This window comes from Protomyctophum parallelum (genome assembly GCF_964188405.1).
Source record: "Protomyctophum parallelum genome assembly, chromosome: 8".
NCBI lineage: Eukaryota > Metazoa > Chordata > Actinopteri > Myctophiformes > Myctophidae > Protomyctophum > Protomyctophum parallelum.
The window spans coordinates 38,018,902-38,037,432 of NC_139703.1; the positions used below are offsets into that span (position 1 = coordinate 38,018,902).

Genomic DNA, 18,531 nt, shown 5'->3' on the forward strand with positions numbered 1-18,531 from the left:
TGTGAGAGTTGTCGACCATTCGAGCGGCGAAGTGCGACGTAATTGACGCATCCTACCTGGTCCCCCCCCCCCCCCCACACACACACACCCCATTCAGAATCCTCACAGACGTGTTGAATATCGTCTCATACGAAGAACTGTGTTCCAAAGAATTAACAAACAAGCACGGCGGGTTTGACTCATATTATGGTTATGACACATCGGCTGACAAGAAAACTATAACGCTACATCCGCAGAATTAGTCACATTTTGGCCAGAAACAGAACAGTATGGAATATGAGTGACTGACAGAGCCACCTCCCTGACAATATCACCAGGACAGTTGTTTATCTTTTTGGACCACAGTGCTTATATGACACGATTATTATTATTAATTTTTTTACAATGACCCCAATCTTATTTTGTCCATCGAGGAAAACGACTAGATAGTCGTAGGTAGATGAACGAACGATTGGCGGCACGACTTTAAGGCACAACTCTATTTCTCGGCTTTGCGAAACACAGTCGCGCGACCAAAGTATGAATCGGTATGAAAGTGTGTGTGTGTGTGTGGGGGGTGGGATTCACTCTGTGAGGCATCCGTGCACGCCTACTACAGCGGCGCTGTGGTGGCCCTTGGCGTAGTCTCGGTGGTGGAGGCTGCCGTTGGCGTGCAGGGCCAGGGGCCCACGGTGGTGGTGGTGCAGGCTGCCGTTGCCATGGAGGGCCAGAGAGCCACAGGCAGCGATGCCACAGTGCTTCAGGTTGGGGTTGAAGTGGGAGGGCGTGGTGGTGGTGGTGGTGGTGGGGGAGGGGGTGGCGCAGGGAGGGGGGAAAGGCCTCATGGTGGACAGGATCATGGCCAAACAGTCGGCCACGTCCTTGTTAGGAGCACACGCCAAGGCTGGGGTGTGGCCTGTACGCACGGAGACAGAGACAGGAGACAGAGACAAGGGACAAGAGAAAAGAGACAGAGGCAGAGGCAGAGGGAGAGACAGAGACATAGAGACAGAGACAGAGGCAGAGACACAGAGACAGAGAGACAGAGAGACAGAGAGACAGAGAGACAGAGGCAGAGACAAGAGACAGAGACAAGAGACAGAGAGAGAGACAGAGAGATCAGGTTTGCCGACTCGGTTCCTCGTTTTAAAATCACTCCTGAAGACCCATTTCTATAAAGCTGCTTTTAATCCGTTATCGTTGTAAATGTTATGTATTTTCTGATGTATTTTTCACTTTCTATGATCCACTGCTTTGCTATTATTATTGTGTTTTTTATTGTTCTCTCGCTCGGTGCAGAAAGAAACAAAGTATCACAGCGCCTGCTGTCAGCCGGCGCTGTTTTTCCACCAGAAACGACATTCATTGCACCGATTTGGAGACACAGGCCCTTGAAAGCAGCACATACAGTATTACAGTAGAGTGCAAGGGGATATTTGCAAGTGGATATTTTTGTCATTGTGTACAAGCATAATAAACAGTTTTACATCATGTGGTCTAGTGCATTACTAGTCCCTGGGCCCCACTATGAGAACCACTGTACCAGACTGTATCAAATATGAGTGACTGACAGTCGCAAACGATACAGAGACACCTCCCTGACAATAACGCAGAGACAGCTTGTTTATTTTTGGACCACAACGCTTATATGAAACAATTTTAAGATGAGCCCATGTTATTCTCCATAGAGAAATTACTTCCGTGAACCAGGAGGGGAATCGAGGGGACGAGCGAGTGACGTCAGGACTTCGGCGCTCTATACAAATACAGCGAAGCTTTTATAGGTTTATTTCTCCACTGGGCTTACTGTACTTACTGTACTTATTGTACTCACCCTCATCATCAACAGCCATTACAGCTGCTCCTCTGCTGAGCAACACCTGCACTACTGTGGCCAGACCATTCCTCGCTGCAATGTGAAGAGGCCTGAGGACAGAGGACAAAACAGGACAACGTGAAGAGGCCTGAGGACAGAGGACAAAACAGGACAATGTGAAGAGGCCTGAGGACAGAGGACAAAACAGGACAATGTGAAGAGGCCTGAGGACAGAGGACAAAACAGGACAATGTGAAGAGGCCTGAGGACAGAGGACAAAACAGGACAATGTGAAGAGGCCTGAGGACAGAGGACAAAACAGGACAATGTGAAGAGGCCTGAGGACAGAGGACAACACAGGACAATGTGAAGAGGCCTGAGGACAGAGGACAACACAGGACAATGTGAAGAGGCCTGAGGACAGAGGACAACACAGGACAATGTGAAGAGGCCTGAGGACAGAGGACAAAACAGGACAATGTGAAGAGGCCTGAGGACAGAGGACAACACAGGACAATGTGAAGAGGCCTGAGGACAGAGGACAACACAGGACAATGTGAAGAGGCCTGAGGACAGAGGACAACACAGGACAATGTGAAGAGGCCTGAGGACAGAGGACAACACAGGACAATGTGAAGAGGCCTGAGGACAGAGGACAACACAGGACAACGTGAAGAGGCCTGAGGACAGAGGACAAAACAGGACAATGTGAAGAGGCCTGAGGACAGAGGACAACACAGGACAATGTGAAGAGGCCTGAGGACAGAGGACAATGTGAAGAGGCCTGAGGACAGAGGACAATGTGAAGAGGCCTGAGGACAGAGGACAATGTGAAGAGGCCTGAGGACAGAGGACAAAGTGAAGAGGCCTGAGGACAGAGGACAATGTGAAGAGGCCTGAGGACAGAGGACAAAGTGATTTGAGCAATGAGTAAAATGCTCCAGAAATGTAGTCTCTGTGAAACATCTATAGGGGCCACAATCTGCATTCAAAGATGTTCCTAGAAGCTTTGTCATTGGTCGAAAAAATAAAAAACCCCGGTCTAAATGACCAACCAATCAGGAAGTAGACAGGCAAATCGACCAATCGTACACTATTCCTCATCTATTTTTCCTAGTACAATATTAACGTTACAGATGCCTACATAGATAGATAGATAGATAGATAGATAGATAGATAGATAGATAGATAGATAGATAGATAGATAGATAGATAGATAGATAGATAGATAGATAGATAGATACTTTATTTCTGTAATATATACATCTGTAAAATGTGTAGATAGATGCCCTAAATACATTTTAACTAACTAAATAATAGTCTTACAGCTCAGGAATACATCATCATGATTCTCGGGCCAGAGAATCAATTTAGGAAAATGTTCCTCATTAAAACCATTTATTCTTTTATTGTATACTTGGTAAACTTCACCACGATCAGCCCCACTGCTTTTTCCCCTCGTCTAAAACACAAATCTATTCACCAACGATAGCTGATCTACCGCCTCACAAGTGTATAGGTCTGCACGATATCCAATTTAAGTTGACGATGTCCATGTGTATTTCTGAGGTTTCGTAATCAGGAATTGCAAATATTTACAAAATAGCGGAAATAGTTGATCTACACAAGCTTTAAGTTTGTTTCAACATGGAAACGATTGACTATTATGCAAAAAAAATATTGCGATGAGGGGGATTATGTAATAATTGCGACAGGTCTACCCACAGGACAGGGATGCTAGGGGTTCGAGGGGTTAAAAGGAGGAGTGCTTGGGGGGGGGGGGGGGGGGGGGGGTTTCAAAGGCCAATTTTCACTTTCACTCACATTTGGAGAGCACTGTTTGTAGCGTTTATGAGGGAAGAGCCACTGATCTCTCCTAGGATTAACAGCGCACACATCTCATGAGCCTGCAGAGTCAAATACATGATCCACAAGTTGTGGTTACAAAAAAATGGACATTCAACCAAGTAGCAGTCCATGCAACTACCGACCTAACCAGACTCCGCCAGCAGGTGGCATCAGTTCCTCCTCCCATCTGGTCCCTCTCGGTGCAGAGAAGACGCACTCCGGACCATTTATGACCTAATTCAGTATTTTATTGACGTGAGCGCCCCCTCCTGAGATACTTCCGGGTCCTACTTTTGTGTTGCTTTTGTGTCCCCATAGAGTTATACTGTGACGCTCCGTCAGACTAAATCTGAGACGAAAACAACCACGAAAGTCTCATTTTACCGCTTTCTTCGCAACAACAAAGCTGCGCTGCTCTCCCAAATCTGGCTGTGACAGGCTGTCTGCCCCACATGGAATACTATCGCCATTTTATTTTATTGTGTCAACTAAATCCTCATTAATGCAAACTAGATTATTATATTTTACCGAGCAAATGGACTGTTGCCACCTTCAATAATAATGATAATAATAGTCTTTATTTTCTCCACATCATATATTTTTGTTGTCATGGACACTTGTACAAAACATTAATAATTCTACTCGAGTTGGAAGCATTAAGACCCATTTTAACCCTCAATGGCTTCCTTACTGAAAAATAACGTCATTGTAAAAAGATTCACACGTTTAGATATTCTGTTTACAATGAGATGCGGACGGGAGCTGGTGCCACTTGGACCCGGACGTAACGCAGCACTACAAAATGACGTCGGACTTAAATACTGAATATGCGGCCGTATGCAACGCGATACTGATGACGAATTGAAGCGCTGCCACAGCGCGGATGTAAACACAACCTAACTAAGACCTACAACTCAACATTGTTATGGAGATGTCATCCTTTTTGTCCCGCTGCTTCCGGGTTCATTGTTTCTGCTTGAGAGAGAGGCCAGATCCAGGCAGGAGGAGGGAACTCAATACTGCCACAATCTGGCAGGGTCAGGTTACTACCACCAACCAGTGGATAGTATATATACGTTTATATATATATGTATGTTATAAGACTAGATATCGGGTGGGATCTTTGATATCGTAATATGGCAAAAGCCTATTTTGCCGTTTTAATTACTTTATAGACATGCTTGTTCATACTGTGTTATCATAATGTAGGGCTGTGTTATCGTAATGTGACCTTAATGCAGGCTAGGTGAAGGGCTGTGTTATCGTAATGTGACCTTAATGCAGGCTAGGTGAAGGGCTGTGTTATCGTAATGTGACCTTAATGCAGGCTAGGTGAAGGGCTGTGTTATCGTAATGTGACCTTAATGCAGGCTAGGTGAAGGGCTGTGTTATTGTAATGTGACCTTAATGCAGGCTAGGTGAAGGGCTGTGTTATCGTAATGTGACCTTAATGCAGGCCAGGTGAAGGGCTGTGATATCGTAATGAAGGGCTGTGTTATCGTAATGTGAACCTTAATGCAGGCTAGGTGAAGGGATGTGTTATCGTAATAAGGGCTGTGTTATCGTAATGTTAGACCTTAATGCAGGCTAGGTGAAGGGCTGTGTTATCGTAATGTTAGACCTTAATGCAGGCTAGGTGAAGGGCTGTGATATCGTAATGAAGGGCTGTGTTATCGTAATGTGAACCTTAATGCAGGCTAGGTGAAGGGATGTGTTATCGTAATAAGGGCTGTGTTATCGTAATGTTAGACCTTAATGCAGGCTAGGTGAAGGGCTGTGTTATCGTAATGTTAGACCTTAATGCAGGCTAGGTGAAGGGCTGTGTTATCGTAATAAGGGCTGTGTTATCGTAATGTGAACCTTAATGCAGGCCAGGTGAAGGGCTGTGTTATCCTGGGCATCGAGGAGGGTCAGGTCTGGCTTAGCCTGGTGCAGCAGGATCTCTGAAACACACAACAAAACAAGACATCTCTGACAATAATAGCGCTTCTTTCTTTCGCGTTGACATTTCATGTTCATTCAGGGGACGTTCTAGCCGGAGTGATGTTACGACAAGGAAGGACAACATTGGGGGAACAATCGACATTCATACTACAAGTAGAAAGTAGTCTTATATAGTCTTAGTCTTCTGTCTTTAAAGCGCTTTGAGCCAAAGCGAGTCAAATCGACACTGACTGACTTAGAGTCAAAATCGACACTGACTGACTTCGAGTCAAAATCGACACTGACTGACTTCGAGTCAAAATCGACACTGACTGACTTCGAGTCAAAATCGACACTGACTGACGTGACGGTCTTACCGACAGCGGTGGTCTGTCCTTGGTCCGCAGCCACCATCAGAGCAACAGAGGTAACAGGTTCAGGTCTTAGTCTTACCGACAGCGGTGGTCTGTCCTTGGTCAGCGGCCACCATCAGAGCCGAGCGCCCGGCGTGGTCCACGGCGTTGACCTCTGCCCCCTCCACCAGCATCAGCTTCAGACTCATCACGCTCTCAGAGTACGCGGCCGCGTGCAACGGCGTCCTGCAAACGGCCACACACGGCGGACAGACGGACGCCAAACACGTCAAGATAACACGGCATATGGGTTCATTTTGACAGCAGGTCAGTGCTTAAAGGACCACTTCACCACTTTTCAACCTATCTTCATATAATAGGTCCTCACTAATAATCATGATAAAATGGCACGATTCTTTTCTACTCGGTCTGTGTCTCATAGGAGGGCTGTGGGCAGTTCAGAAATTTTCACATTGCAACTTTTCAGGACTAGAAAGCCTGTAGTTTTTATTAGCTTGTATTCCCCATCGATGATGTCACTGGAGGACGGTTTCTGAACTGCCCACAGCCCTCCTATGAGACACAGACAGAAAGAAATTGCCCCACTGAGTTTAACACAAGGCACCACCAACCTTCCTTTGGTGTCTCTAATGTTGATCATCTGAGTCCCAAACGTCTCCACCAGGAACATGGCGGCGTCATCGTGGCCGTTCATCCTGTCACACACAGAGAGGGACAGGGTTAGAGCGGTCAGCACAACGCTCATCGTAAACTCACCACGACTGAAGAATGACGTGCAGTTCACTGTTCAGTGGCTTGGGGGGATACTCACAGAACACATTGAGGGCTACTCAGTCTCACAGAACACAGTGGGGGATACTCACAGAACACAGTGGGGGATACTCACAGAACACAGTGGGGGATACTCACAGAACACAGTGGGGGAATTGGGGGATACTCACAGAACACAGTGGGGGATACTCACAGAACTCAGTGAGGGATACTCACTCTCACAGAACACAGTAGGGGATACTCACAGAACACAGTGGGGGATACTCACTCTCACAGGACAAGGAAGGGGATACTCACAGAACACAGTGGGGTAATTGGGGGATACTCACAGAACACAGTGGGGGATACTCACAGAACACAGTGGGGGAATTGGGGGATACTCACAGAACACAGTGGGGGATACTCACAGAACTCAGTGAGGGATACTCACTCTCACAGAACACAGTAGGGGATACTCACAGAGCACAGTGGGGGAATTGGGGGATACTCACAGAACACAGTGAGGGATACTCACAGAACACAGTGAGGGATACTCACTCTCACAGAACACAGTGAGGGATACTCACTCTCACAGAACACAGTGGGGGGATACTCACTCTCACAGAACACAGTGGGGGGATACTCACAGAACACAGTGGGGGATACTCACAGGGCACAGTGAGGGATACTCACTCTCACAGAACACAGTGGGGGGATACTCACAGAACACAGTGGGGGATACTCACAGGGCACAGTGAGGGATACTCACTCTCACAGAACACAGTGAGGGGATACTCACAGAGCACAGTGCAAAGGGGTGAAGGAGTTTCCTTCCTGGATATTGAATGGTTTGTTTTCAAGTAAAATGTGCAAACAGTCCTCATGTCCTGAAAGATACAAACACATTATTATAAACAAACAGTCCTCGTGTCCTGAAAGATACAAACAAACATAGTTTTATTGTTATTATTTTATGAAGAAGAAGAAGAAGAAGGTTAGTCTGCACACTGTATCATTTCTGCCAGTAGAACATTTATTAGAGTGTGTACAGTACCTACTGCCCAGTGGGTGTGTGTGTGTGTGCGTACCGTGGTACGCGGCCCAGTGGGTGTGTGTGTGTGTGCGTGCGTACCGTGGTACACGGCCCAGTGGGTGGGGGTGCGTGTGTGTGTGTGCGTACCGTGGTACGCGGCCCAGTGGGTGTGTGTGTGTGTGTGTGTGCGTGCGTACCGTGGTACGCGGCCCAGTGGGTGTGTGTGTGTGTGTGTGCGTGCGTACCGTGGTACGCGGCCCAGTGGGTGGGGGTGTACTGTGTGTGTGTGTGTGTGTGTGTGCGTGCGTACCGTGGTACGCGGCCCAGTGGGTGGGGGTGCGTGTGTGTGTGTGTGTGTGTGCGTGCGTACCGTGGTACGCGGCCCAGTGGGTGGGGGTGTACTGTGTGTGTGTGTGTGCGTGCGTACCGTGGTACGCGGCCCAGTGGGTGGGGGTGCGTGTGTGTGTGTGTGTGTGTGCGTGCGTACCGTGGTACGCGGCCCAGTGGGTGGGGGTGTACTGTGTGTGTGCGTGTGCGTACCGTGGTACACGGCCCAGTGGGTGTGTGTGTGTGTGTGTGCGTGCGTACCGTGGTACACGGCCCAGTGGGTGTGTGTGTGTGTGTGTGCGTGCGTACCGTGGTACGCGGCCCAGTGTGTGTGTGTGTGTGTGTGTGTGTGTGTGTGTGCGCGTGTGTACCGTGGTACGCCGCCCAGTGGGTGGGGGTGTAACCGCTGTAGTCCAGCATGGAGTCCAGGGCGTCGGCCTTGCCCGCGGCCTCCACCAATCGGAGGAGCAGCTCTCGGTGACCGCGGGACGCCGCCAGGTGGAGCGGGGTTCTGCCGCGGGAGTCTCTGCAGAGCGCCGTGGCCCCGTGCTCCAACAGGGCCGACACGCACCCCTCACTCCCTATCCCGGCCTGGAGGGGGACGGGACCACACGGAGTATAGGACGGGACCACACAGAGTATAGGACGGGACCACACAGAGTAGGAGAGGACATGAGACAGGGACCACACAGAGTAGGAGAGGACAGGAGACAGGGACCACACAGAGCAGGAGAGGACAGGAGACAGGGACCACACAGAGTAGGAGAGGACAGGAGACAGGGACCACACAGAGTAGGAGAGGACATGAGACAGGGACCACACAGAGTAGGAGAGGACAGGAGACAGGGACCACACAGAGTAGGAGAGGACAGGAGACAGGGACCACACAGAGTAAGAGAGGACATGAGACAGGGACCACACAGAGTAGGAGAGGACAGGAGACAGGGACCACACAGAGTAGGAGAGGACAGGAGACAGGGACCACACAGAGTAGGAGAGGACAGGAGACAGAGACCACACAGAGTAGGAGAGGACATGAGACAGGGACCACACAGAGTAGGAGAGGACAGGAGACAGGGACCACACAGAGTAGGAGAGGACAGGAGACAGGGACCACACAGAGTAGGAGAGGACATGAGACAGGGACCACACAGAGTAGGAGAGGACATGAGACAGGGACCACACAGAGTAGGAGAGGACAGGGACCACACAGAGCAGGAGAGGACATGAGAGGACAGAGTAATGACAAAAATATTACCACAAAGAAGAAAAGGGGAAAAAAAACATCAGCAGTTAACCCATATATAGGACGGGAAACGCCTTTTGTTGTTTTAAGCATTATGTTATACTTTAGCTATTGAAAAACAGCAGATCGAAACGGAACCGTACTCGGCTAGGTGGCTGCACCGACAATTTATGACCAGATTTGACTGAGAGCCTGCCATCGCGCAAATTAGGAGAAAACCTTTTTTTTTTTTTTCTCAAAATGAGGCAGACTCTTCACATACTAGAGCATGTCTGAAATAAGTGTCAGAGCTGAAATCGGATGTAATGTAAATGCCTAAACGTGTAGCTAGGTGTAATGTTAGAGACCACAGAAGTGAACCTTTCAAGCCCGTTTTCTCAACTTGCTGTTTTCTGCAAGACATTACTCTAAGCCATATCTCCAAAAACCGGTGGGTCAAACTGAACAACCAATATGTCAATTTGAAGCTATGATTCCCTGCTTTCATGACATGAAAAAAACGAAAATTCGAAAAAAATCCAATGGCAGTCCCTCAGTCAAATTTAGTCACATTTGTCCGTCCTCAGGGAGTTCCGTATTAGCTGGGGTTTTTTTCCTCCCTCTGAAAGCGAGGCAAAGGGCTGCGTAACCACCGCAGAGACGTGAGAAAATAGAACACAAGCGATAAAAGAAGAGAGTGAGTCATGCGCATAGCCTACGCACAACCTGTGAACCGCATCCGCAGCAAATTAAATATGCAAGAATGATGCAACTCCCCTCCAACCCCCCCAATCGCATCGAGTCTACCGAAGTAGAGGTGAGAATGCGACCTTAGTGAACAAAATGACCAGTGCCCATACCCGAAGGCGGGGTTGGCGAAAGGGCCTTTCTGTGTGGAGTTTGCATGTTCTCTCCGTGTCCCCTAGGGTAGGTACCCTCACAAAAAGCGCCTGATGGAGGGGAAAGGAACTGGTTGGAATAACGTGTTCCTTCCACGCGCTACATCCAACCAGGGAAACTCCCCCCTGTCAGGTGTAAAGGAGCAACTTGGACACTCAGGAATGAAGGAAGCATGAGTTCAAGTCCGTTGCTCTCCCCATGTCCCCCATATATGGGGACTAGGTTGGTGGAGGGTGTGTAGAGCCCAGGATCACATTAGATGATTGACACAGGGATGAAAAATGGGTTACAAAATCGTGGGATAAAAAAAATATATATATAAAATAAAATAAAGACCAGTGCTCACCGCTCTGTGTAAGGCGGTGTGACCTCTCCGGTCCGCGGCGTCACATCTGGCTCCTTTCTCCAGCAGGATGTGAACACAGTCGGTGTGACCGCCCAGCGCTGCCAGCATCAGAGCCGTCCTGCACACGGTCAATAGCACGTTACAAGTTATCCCCCTCACTGGGGACAATTCCAGGAGGGAAAACGGGCAAGCACCGGGGTGAGTTGTCCAGTATCCGTACCATCTGGTTATTAGCGCATCTGGTCTGATCTTTTTGTTTTACTCAAATCTTTGCTTCTGGGGCTCCCTCCCTGGAACAGAATATGTCGTGTTGGGGGGGTTCACGGCCAAATGAATATAATTTTGGGGGACCTTGAGAGCACCACTGATACCTTTGAGCACCACTGATATAGTATAGCAACATACATTTTGCATATCTTAGAAGACTTTGTAGAATCGAGAAGTCTAACAATTAGAATGTAGAAGAATTGTTATTTTGATCGTTTGCCTTTTATCTCTCCTATGGTACAGCATGGAATTGTGGACAAAATCTTCAAAGTTTTGAGTCCGAGAGGCTAAATGTCATCAAATGGTGGTTCCGTGGCTTAAATGAGGAATACACAATGGGTCTTGATATGAAAAGGGTTGAAAACCACTGACCTAAAACAAGACATGGGGACGTACAATTTACAATTTAGGCATTTAGCAGACACTCTTAATCCAGAGCGATTTACATTAAGCAATAACAAAAAAGCATGGCAATACATCACATACATAAAAAGTAGTTATCATGAAACATGGGTAAGCTAAGAACGTGACAGTGGAGTATCTATATAATGAAACTACAGTATAAATATAAACTATGCATACTATACTATATTATATGCATAGTTTATTGCATAGTTTATTCTGGGCGGGAACCCCTTTTGGTGTTAGCATTATGTTATGCTTTAGCTATTGAAAAATAGCAGATCTACAAGCTCATAGTGCGCCACCGAGTGGCGCGCTATGAGCTTGTAGATCTGCTATTTTTGAAAAATCGAACGACTGACATAGAAACATAGCTTTTTTCAGAAAATTGTCAGGATGTAGAAGACATTTTTAGAATCTGATCTCGGGTCAGAATGGGTTATATAAATAGTTTCATTATGACGTAGAAAGAACTTGAGTGTCAATTAAAATGTACAGTATGTTTTCTCATGCCAATAAAGCTCCTTTGAACTGAAATTGAATCGACTCACTGTCCGCGTGTGTCTGCGCTGTCTATGACGTCAGCACTCTCCTCCCTGTTGACCAGGATGAGAAGGCAGTCCATCTGGCCCTCGGAGGCTACCGTAGATAGATATAAGGTCAAATACTGACGGAATACAATTAAATCATAATAACACGATATTTGCGATTATCTCAAATCATCGCGATCAGGCGACTACCGGTATGTAATAATGGTGACAGACACACACACACACACACAGTGTTGAATTTGTCGACTAAAACTAAGATGAAAAATGTTCGACAAAAATCTTATGACATTTAGTCGACTAAAACTAGACTAACACTAAAACATTCCGTGTGACTTAAATGTGACTAAAACTATTCAAGAGACTGCGACTAAAACTAAAATAGAAATTTGCTGCCAAAAACAACACACGCACACACACGCGCACACACACACACCTGCAACGTGGAGCGGCGTCCACTTGCGCGCGTGCTCCTTGAGCAGGCAGGAGGCGTTGTGTTTGAGCAGGACCTCCACGCACGGGGACACGCCCCTCTGGGCCGCCAGGTAGAGCGCCGTGCGACCCCACGTGTCGCGCACGTCCAGGTTCACCAGCGTCTCCGCCAGGACGGTCAGCGCCTCGGTGTGGCCGTGGTACGCCTTTTAGAAAACAACACAGAACACACGCCGCCACAAGGGGGCAGAGACGTCACGTTAACGATGGGAGTGCCGTGATCTAGAGTTCTCATTTTCTGCCCGAACCGGCTCGGCCGACATTGTAGGGCCGGGCCGGGCCCAAAAAATATGCTAATTAGTCGGGCCGGGCCGAGCCTCGGGCTCTGTGATTTTCCGTGATTTTTTCTTTTTCTCCTTTTTTCAAGAATGTTATTATAATAAAAATAGCAATTCTGTTATTTGTGTAATGTGTAGGCTATATAGCCTACAAGTATGTATTTATTAAGAAGAGGGCGATTCACTTGTGACAGGAGGAAGACGGAGGAGTGGAGCCGGGGGGCTTGGAATGGATTACTGACTGCGTGCAGGCAGAGAGAAGTGAACGGTGGGGTGGTCGTTTAATGTTTATACCGCTGGCTGGCCTCTGGTTTGTGGCGCACCAAATGAGCTTCAGTTCATAATGCTAAATGTTTTATAAATCAATCGGATTATCACACGATAGACTGCAACATGACAAAAACAGTTGCACTGAGCCATCTCGTTAAACCCAGCTGACTGCGATGAATAACCTAATCATTAGGCCTAATCAACGTCATATAGTCACCAACCGATCCATATAATTCTGTAGTGTATGATCTGACCACGCAATGTTACAGTCCACTGCAGGCTACAGGCTATTTGATTTACAAAATGATTAGTGTTATAACCGCCGTCCCTCGGTGTGGCGGCACTCCTCGTTATATGTGTCCGATTTAAAATAACAGATCTCTAAGCTGTCGAGACACGCCATGAGCGGGTGCGTGGATGGTTTGTAAACTTTGTAGGCTATGTTTGTTCTTTTGGACACCGAACGGGGACGATACTTGGGGTCTTGGACATAGCTTCACTTCAGAGGAAACTAAGGGGAGCTACTCACCACCACTGGAAATGGAAATATGGAATCCATTAGAATGACATGGAAATGGTACATTAACAGTCTAACGTGAGCTACATAAATCCTTTATATCGGCGATAAGTCCATTGAACTCCGTTCTCACTCTCACACAGACACACTGACGATAAGTCCATTGAACTCCGTTCTCACTCTCACACACACACTGACTGAACCACTGACGATAAGTCCATTGAACTCCGTTCTCACTCTCACACAGACACACACTGACTGAACCACTGACGATAAGTCCATTGAACTCCGTTCTCACTCTCACACAGACACACTGACGATAAGTCCATTGAACTCCGTTCTCACTCTCTCACAGACACACACTGAACCACTGACGATAAGTCCATTGAACTCCGTTCTCACTCTCTCACAGACACACACTGAACCACTGACGATAAGTCCATTGAACTCCGTTCTCACTCTCACAGACACACACTGACTGAACCACTGACGGAAAGTCCATTGAACTCCGTTCTCACTCTCACAGACACACACTGAAAGAAAAAAAAGAACGACACTGCTGCGCTGGCCATGCATTAAAGTGTCGTTCTTTATAGGGCTTCGGGCCTAACATTATGGTAATTTTTAGGGTTGGGCCGAGCTTCGGTCTGACCCAGTTAGGGCCGGGCCGGGCCGGGCTTTAAATTTCGGGCCCGATGAGAACTCTGTGTGTGCGTGTGCGTGTGTGTGAGTCCCCACAAAACCAGGTTTGGAAGATTAATGGGAAATGTCCTTTTCTAATAACAAGGCGTGGAAGGTTGGCCACCCAGATGATGTTACTCTTTCTTTCTTTCTCTCTCTCTCTCTCTCCCCCCAGATCTCAATCATAACAGATCTACAAGCTCTGACTGCAAACGTGTAGATCGATTAATATTTGGGGAACAGATTTGGTGTGGATGAGGAGGATAGTGACTATATTTGATTTGATTGTTTAATTATTTTCGTGTCATGCACACATTGTGCCCAACCCTCATGGGTTTATAAGACACCATTTCACATTTGCAATTACAGCATGTTTTACATTACATAATTTATGCATTTTACAGCATGTTTACATTACATAATTCATTATATTACACCTCAGATGTATACAGAGTACTCTGTCTTCTTTCCCAAGCTTGACAAATAAAATCTGCTACAACGAAAGTCCCTTTGGCAAATATATCTCCATTTTTACATAGTCATTTAAATCTAGGAAATCCCCACATATAGAAGACATCTTATTAACCAAAATGTCCCTTAAGTCATCGTATTTAGAGCAGTAAAAAAAAAAGTGAACTTCGTTTTCAATTTCATCTAGATCACAGAACAGACAATATCTCTCATCTTCAGGGGTGGCATTAAACCTGCCAGTCTCCAGTGCTAATGGTAATGTTCCTGACCTTATTTGAGCACAAAGAGATCGTTGCCTTTTGTTTAAATTATACTTCACATAAGGTTCTACAGTGTATATGCTATAGCATTAGCTCCAGTTAGCTAATAGCATTAGCTCCAGTTAGCTTCATTAGCTTCTGTTGGGTCACTCAGTGTTTTATTATGGCTTCCCATTAGCTCAATTTAGCTCACAGCATTAGCTCCATTTAGCTCATGGCATTAGCTCCAGGTAGCTCATAGCATTAGCTCATAGCATTAGCTCCAGTTAGCTCATAGCATTAGCTTCTGTTGTTTCACTCACTCTGTATTGTTATGCTTTCCTGTGGCCTTAGTTAGCTCATAGCATTAGCCAGGCCTGGATTGGCCACAGGACGCACCAGGCATGCTCGGTGCGCCGATCCTCTGGTGGGCCGGTCTGGGGCCGGGCCAAATATAAAATGTGTTGTACTGTAAATGTGGTTGTGTTAAGGGCTGGTATTTCAAGTATGGGCCACAAACCGAAAAGTCGGTAGAGTATCTGCACGCTGGTTGTGGGCCAGTCTGGGCCAAATTCTGTGAAAATGTCGGGGCCGAATTTTTGTCTCAGTCCAGCCCTGGCATTAGTTTCTGTTGCTACTCTCGCTCCGTCTGTTTTATTATGGCTTCCCATTAGCTCAATTTAGCTCACAGCATTAGCTCCATTTAGCTCATAGCATTAGCTCCAGGTAGCTCATAGCATTAGCTCATAGCATTAGCTCCAGTTAGCTCATAGCATTAGCTTCTGTTGTTTCACTCACTCTGTATTGTTATGCTTTCCTGTGGCCTTAGTTAGCTCATAGCATTAGCCAGGCCTGGATTGGCCACAGGACGCACCAGGCATGCTCGGTGCGCCGATCCTCTGGTGGGCCGGTCTGGGGCCGGGCCAAATATAAAATGTGTTGTACTGTAAATGTGGTTGTGTTAAGGGCTGGTATTTCAAGTATGGGCCACAAACCGAAAAGTCGGTAGAGTATCTGCACGCTGGTTGTGGGCCAGTCTGGGCCAAATTCTGTGAAAATGTCGGGGCCGAATTTTTGTCTCAGTCCAGCCCTGGCATTAGTTTCTGTTGCTACTCTCGCTCCGTCTGTTCCTCTTGCAGACACGTTGCGCCGTTCAAACTATGGGTTTTATTGGTTGGCTAAATCTCCCATTGGCTTAGAGCAGGGGTGTCAAACTCAACTTCGGGCGAGGGCCGCATTGGTCAAAAGGTCACTTGATGGGGGCCACAACCAGTTGCGCACGCACGCTCGATGTCTCAGTCAGTCACTGCTATAATCTATCTATCTGTCTATGTATGCTCAGACCCAGCCAACCAGCCAGCCACACACACACATAGTGCTCAGACCCAGCCAGCCACACACATATAGCTCCGTAAGGGAGTGGTTGCACCACTCAAAAACTCTTCAAAAAAGAGGCTACTGGAGATTGGAGAACCTGATTTGGACATGATCTGATGCAGGACAATGTCACTATGACAGAAAGAGAAGATGGGTCTTGCCACATTTATTCAGCTGTCCTTCTATGATCCTGATTCTAACACACACCTACACACCTTCACACACACCTTCACTGAGAGACTGTTTCCATTAATTTTGAATGGTGATTATGGTGATGATTATGATTATGGTGATGAAAAGTCTTTGAAGATGTTACCAGGGAAGATATGTGTCACTCTGGAAAACAACTATATGGTCAAAACAGGAAATCATCATAAAGGAAAAAGGGAAAAGAAACATATAGCCTACACAGTGAGGGGGGGAAAGGGGTGGGTGGTGGGGGGGGGGATTCAGATTTTACGGGGGCCAGTTTCGAATTGCAGAGGTCCGTAGGTGTCCTTTGAGATCATCCATCTCTGTTTTTATGCTTTTATTTTGTATTCTCTTTACCATTAATAGTTTTTTCTTTCTAACTGCTTGGCTGTGTATTGCTTTTTTATGTTCTGCCCTGTGAAGCACTTTGAGTTGCATTTATGTATGAAAGGTGTTATACAAATACAAATAAACGTTATTATCAAGTTAAAAATGTTTGAAGTTACAATGCAAGGGGGCGGGGCAGCTAAAATGAATATCAAATGCAACTTAAAAAACGGTCCGGGTTGTTCACAGTTCACAAGGCTGAGTAGACGATAAAATGACTAAAGTGAAAGATCCATTTCACATATAGGCCTATGGCTATGACACATTTCCCTTTTGCAAATGGTCTTATTTCAACAACCAACCAAGTTACTCAGACCTGTTTTACAGGTCTGAATTTACATCGGACTAAGAGCTTGGATTTATGGACACTCCCCTCATGTCGTTTTCTTTGGTGAATTGTTTTGACTAAAGGACACTCTGGGCCCAGGCCGTGGCGTAACGGTCTGGGCACCGGACTGGTAATCCAGTCGCAGTGTGCCGCGGGTTCGACTCCCGAACCCGACACGGCCTTTACTGCATGTCTTCCCCATCTCTCTCCCATTTCCTGTCAGCCTACTGTCTGTCCCTTAAAAAATCAATAAAAGGCGTAAGCCGCAAAAAAAATATCTTAAAAAAAAAAAAAAAGGACACTCTGAATTAAGTCACTGGCTTTTTAAAGATATATTCAGTGATTTCACTCAAAAAACCTTAGGTTTCGTTTTTGGCTGTGGGACCCAGCCTTTCGTCCAATCAGGATAGAGAGTCAAAAACAAAACCTAAGGTTTTTTGACCCCCAGGCCAGCACACTCTATAGTAGGGAGGATTATCACAACAAAACAAAAAAATAAGTGATATTTGAATTAAGTGAAATCACTGAATATACCTTTAATAAAAACACTGCACGCACGCACGCACTAGTCGACTAGTAAATCCACTAGTCGACCTTGTTTGTACTAGTTGACTAGTTGAAAAAGTTATTTTGTTGGCCTCAAGATCAGCTATATTACAGTTATAGTTAGTTATAGTACCAAAGTACACAGTTTTTAAATGTACAACTATTATTAAAAAATATATATATTGTTTTACATAATAGGACATAGAACTAGTCGACTAGTAAACTAGTAAACTAGGCAACTAGTAAAAATCACTTTTTTCAAAAGTGTACAGAAAGTGTTTTTCAAACGTTGACCAAACGTTTACGATTAAAGAACAAATTTTATTATATATTGTCGTTAAGTATATAATACAGGGCTTAAGCGGTTAGTGAGAATAAACAATTTAGTCAATTATAAAAAGAAACAATTTAGAAAAAAAAAACTTGATTCACCGGTTGCAGATTAGGTCGGTTATTGGTTTTAAATGATGGGTTTCGGTAAATTCCATATAATTGCTTAGCCCCGTCATGAAACAAAGGCATATTTTTGTTGTACTTACAGCTAAGTGCAAAGGACTGACTGGAACGTTGCTCTCAGCTTCTCCCAGACAATTGAAGGACATCTCCAAGAGCTACAGAACAGGATAGACAAAATGGTAAATGTTACAATTTGCACCTTTATCCAAGGTGCTTTACAGAGATTGTGCATTACATTCACCCATTCACACACCAATGCCGGAGGAAACCATGCAAAGCACCAACCTGCACATCAGGAGCAATTAGGGGTTCAGTGTCTTGCTCAAGGACACTTCGACAGTAACTCTGGGGGAGCTAGGGAATCGAACTGGCAACCTTGTGGTTACCATCCGGTCACTCTACCCCTGAGCCACCGCCGCCCCTGACATGTTCAATTAGTACAAACACTTATACAGTCACATCTCCTAGACTAGAGCTACAGAACCACAGCCAGGGTAGAGACAAGTTAGGATTGGTCCCTGACTGACTAACCAGCAGCAGGCTCTTTCTGCCTTATTTA

The 18,531-nt window shown here is 46.3% G+C and overlaps 1 protein-coding gene across 2 annotated transcripts in view; it reads right to left on the reverse strand.

Annotated features, from left to right (window-relative positions):
- Positions 1-256: 256 nt before the first annotated feature.
- ankrd52b (ankyrin repeat domain 52b) overlaps positions 257-18,531 on the reverse strand; it is a 56,372-nt gene continuing 38,097 nt past the window's right edge. For both annotated transcript variants that reach the window (XM_083772323.1, XM_083772324.1), the window contains 12 exons: positions 18,056-18,127; positions 12,175-12,376; positions 11,742-11,829; positions 10,522-10,639; positions 8,422-8,641; positions 7,490-7,577; positions 6,552-6,635; positions 6,020-6,165; positions 5,504-5,586; positions 3,620-3,702; positions 1,814-1,905; positions 257-895 (listed from right to left, as the gene is read on the reverse strand). In XM_083772323.1, coding sequence (XP_083628449.1) covers positions 564-895; positions 1,814-1,905; positions 3,620-3,702; positions 5,504-5,586; positions 6,020-6,165; positions 6,552-6,635; positions 7,490-7,577; positions 8,422-8,641; positions 10,522-10,639; positions 11,742-11,829; positions 12,175-12,376; positions 18,056-18,127 — 1,608 coding nt within the window. In that variant the 3' untranslated portion in view covers positions 257-563. The remainder of the gene's footprint in view (positions 896-1,813; positions 1,906-3,619; positions 3,703-5,503; positions 5,587-6,019; positions 6,166-6,551; positions 6,636-7,489; positions 7,578-8,421; positions 8,642-10,521; positions 10,640-11,741; positions 11,830-12,174; positions 12,377-18,055; positions 18,128-18,531) is intronic.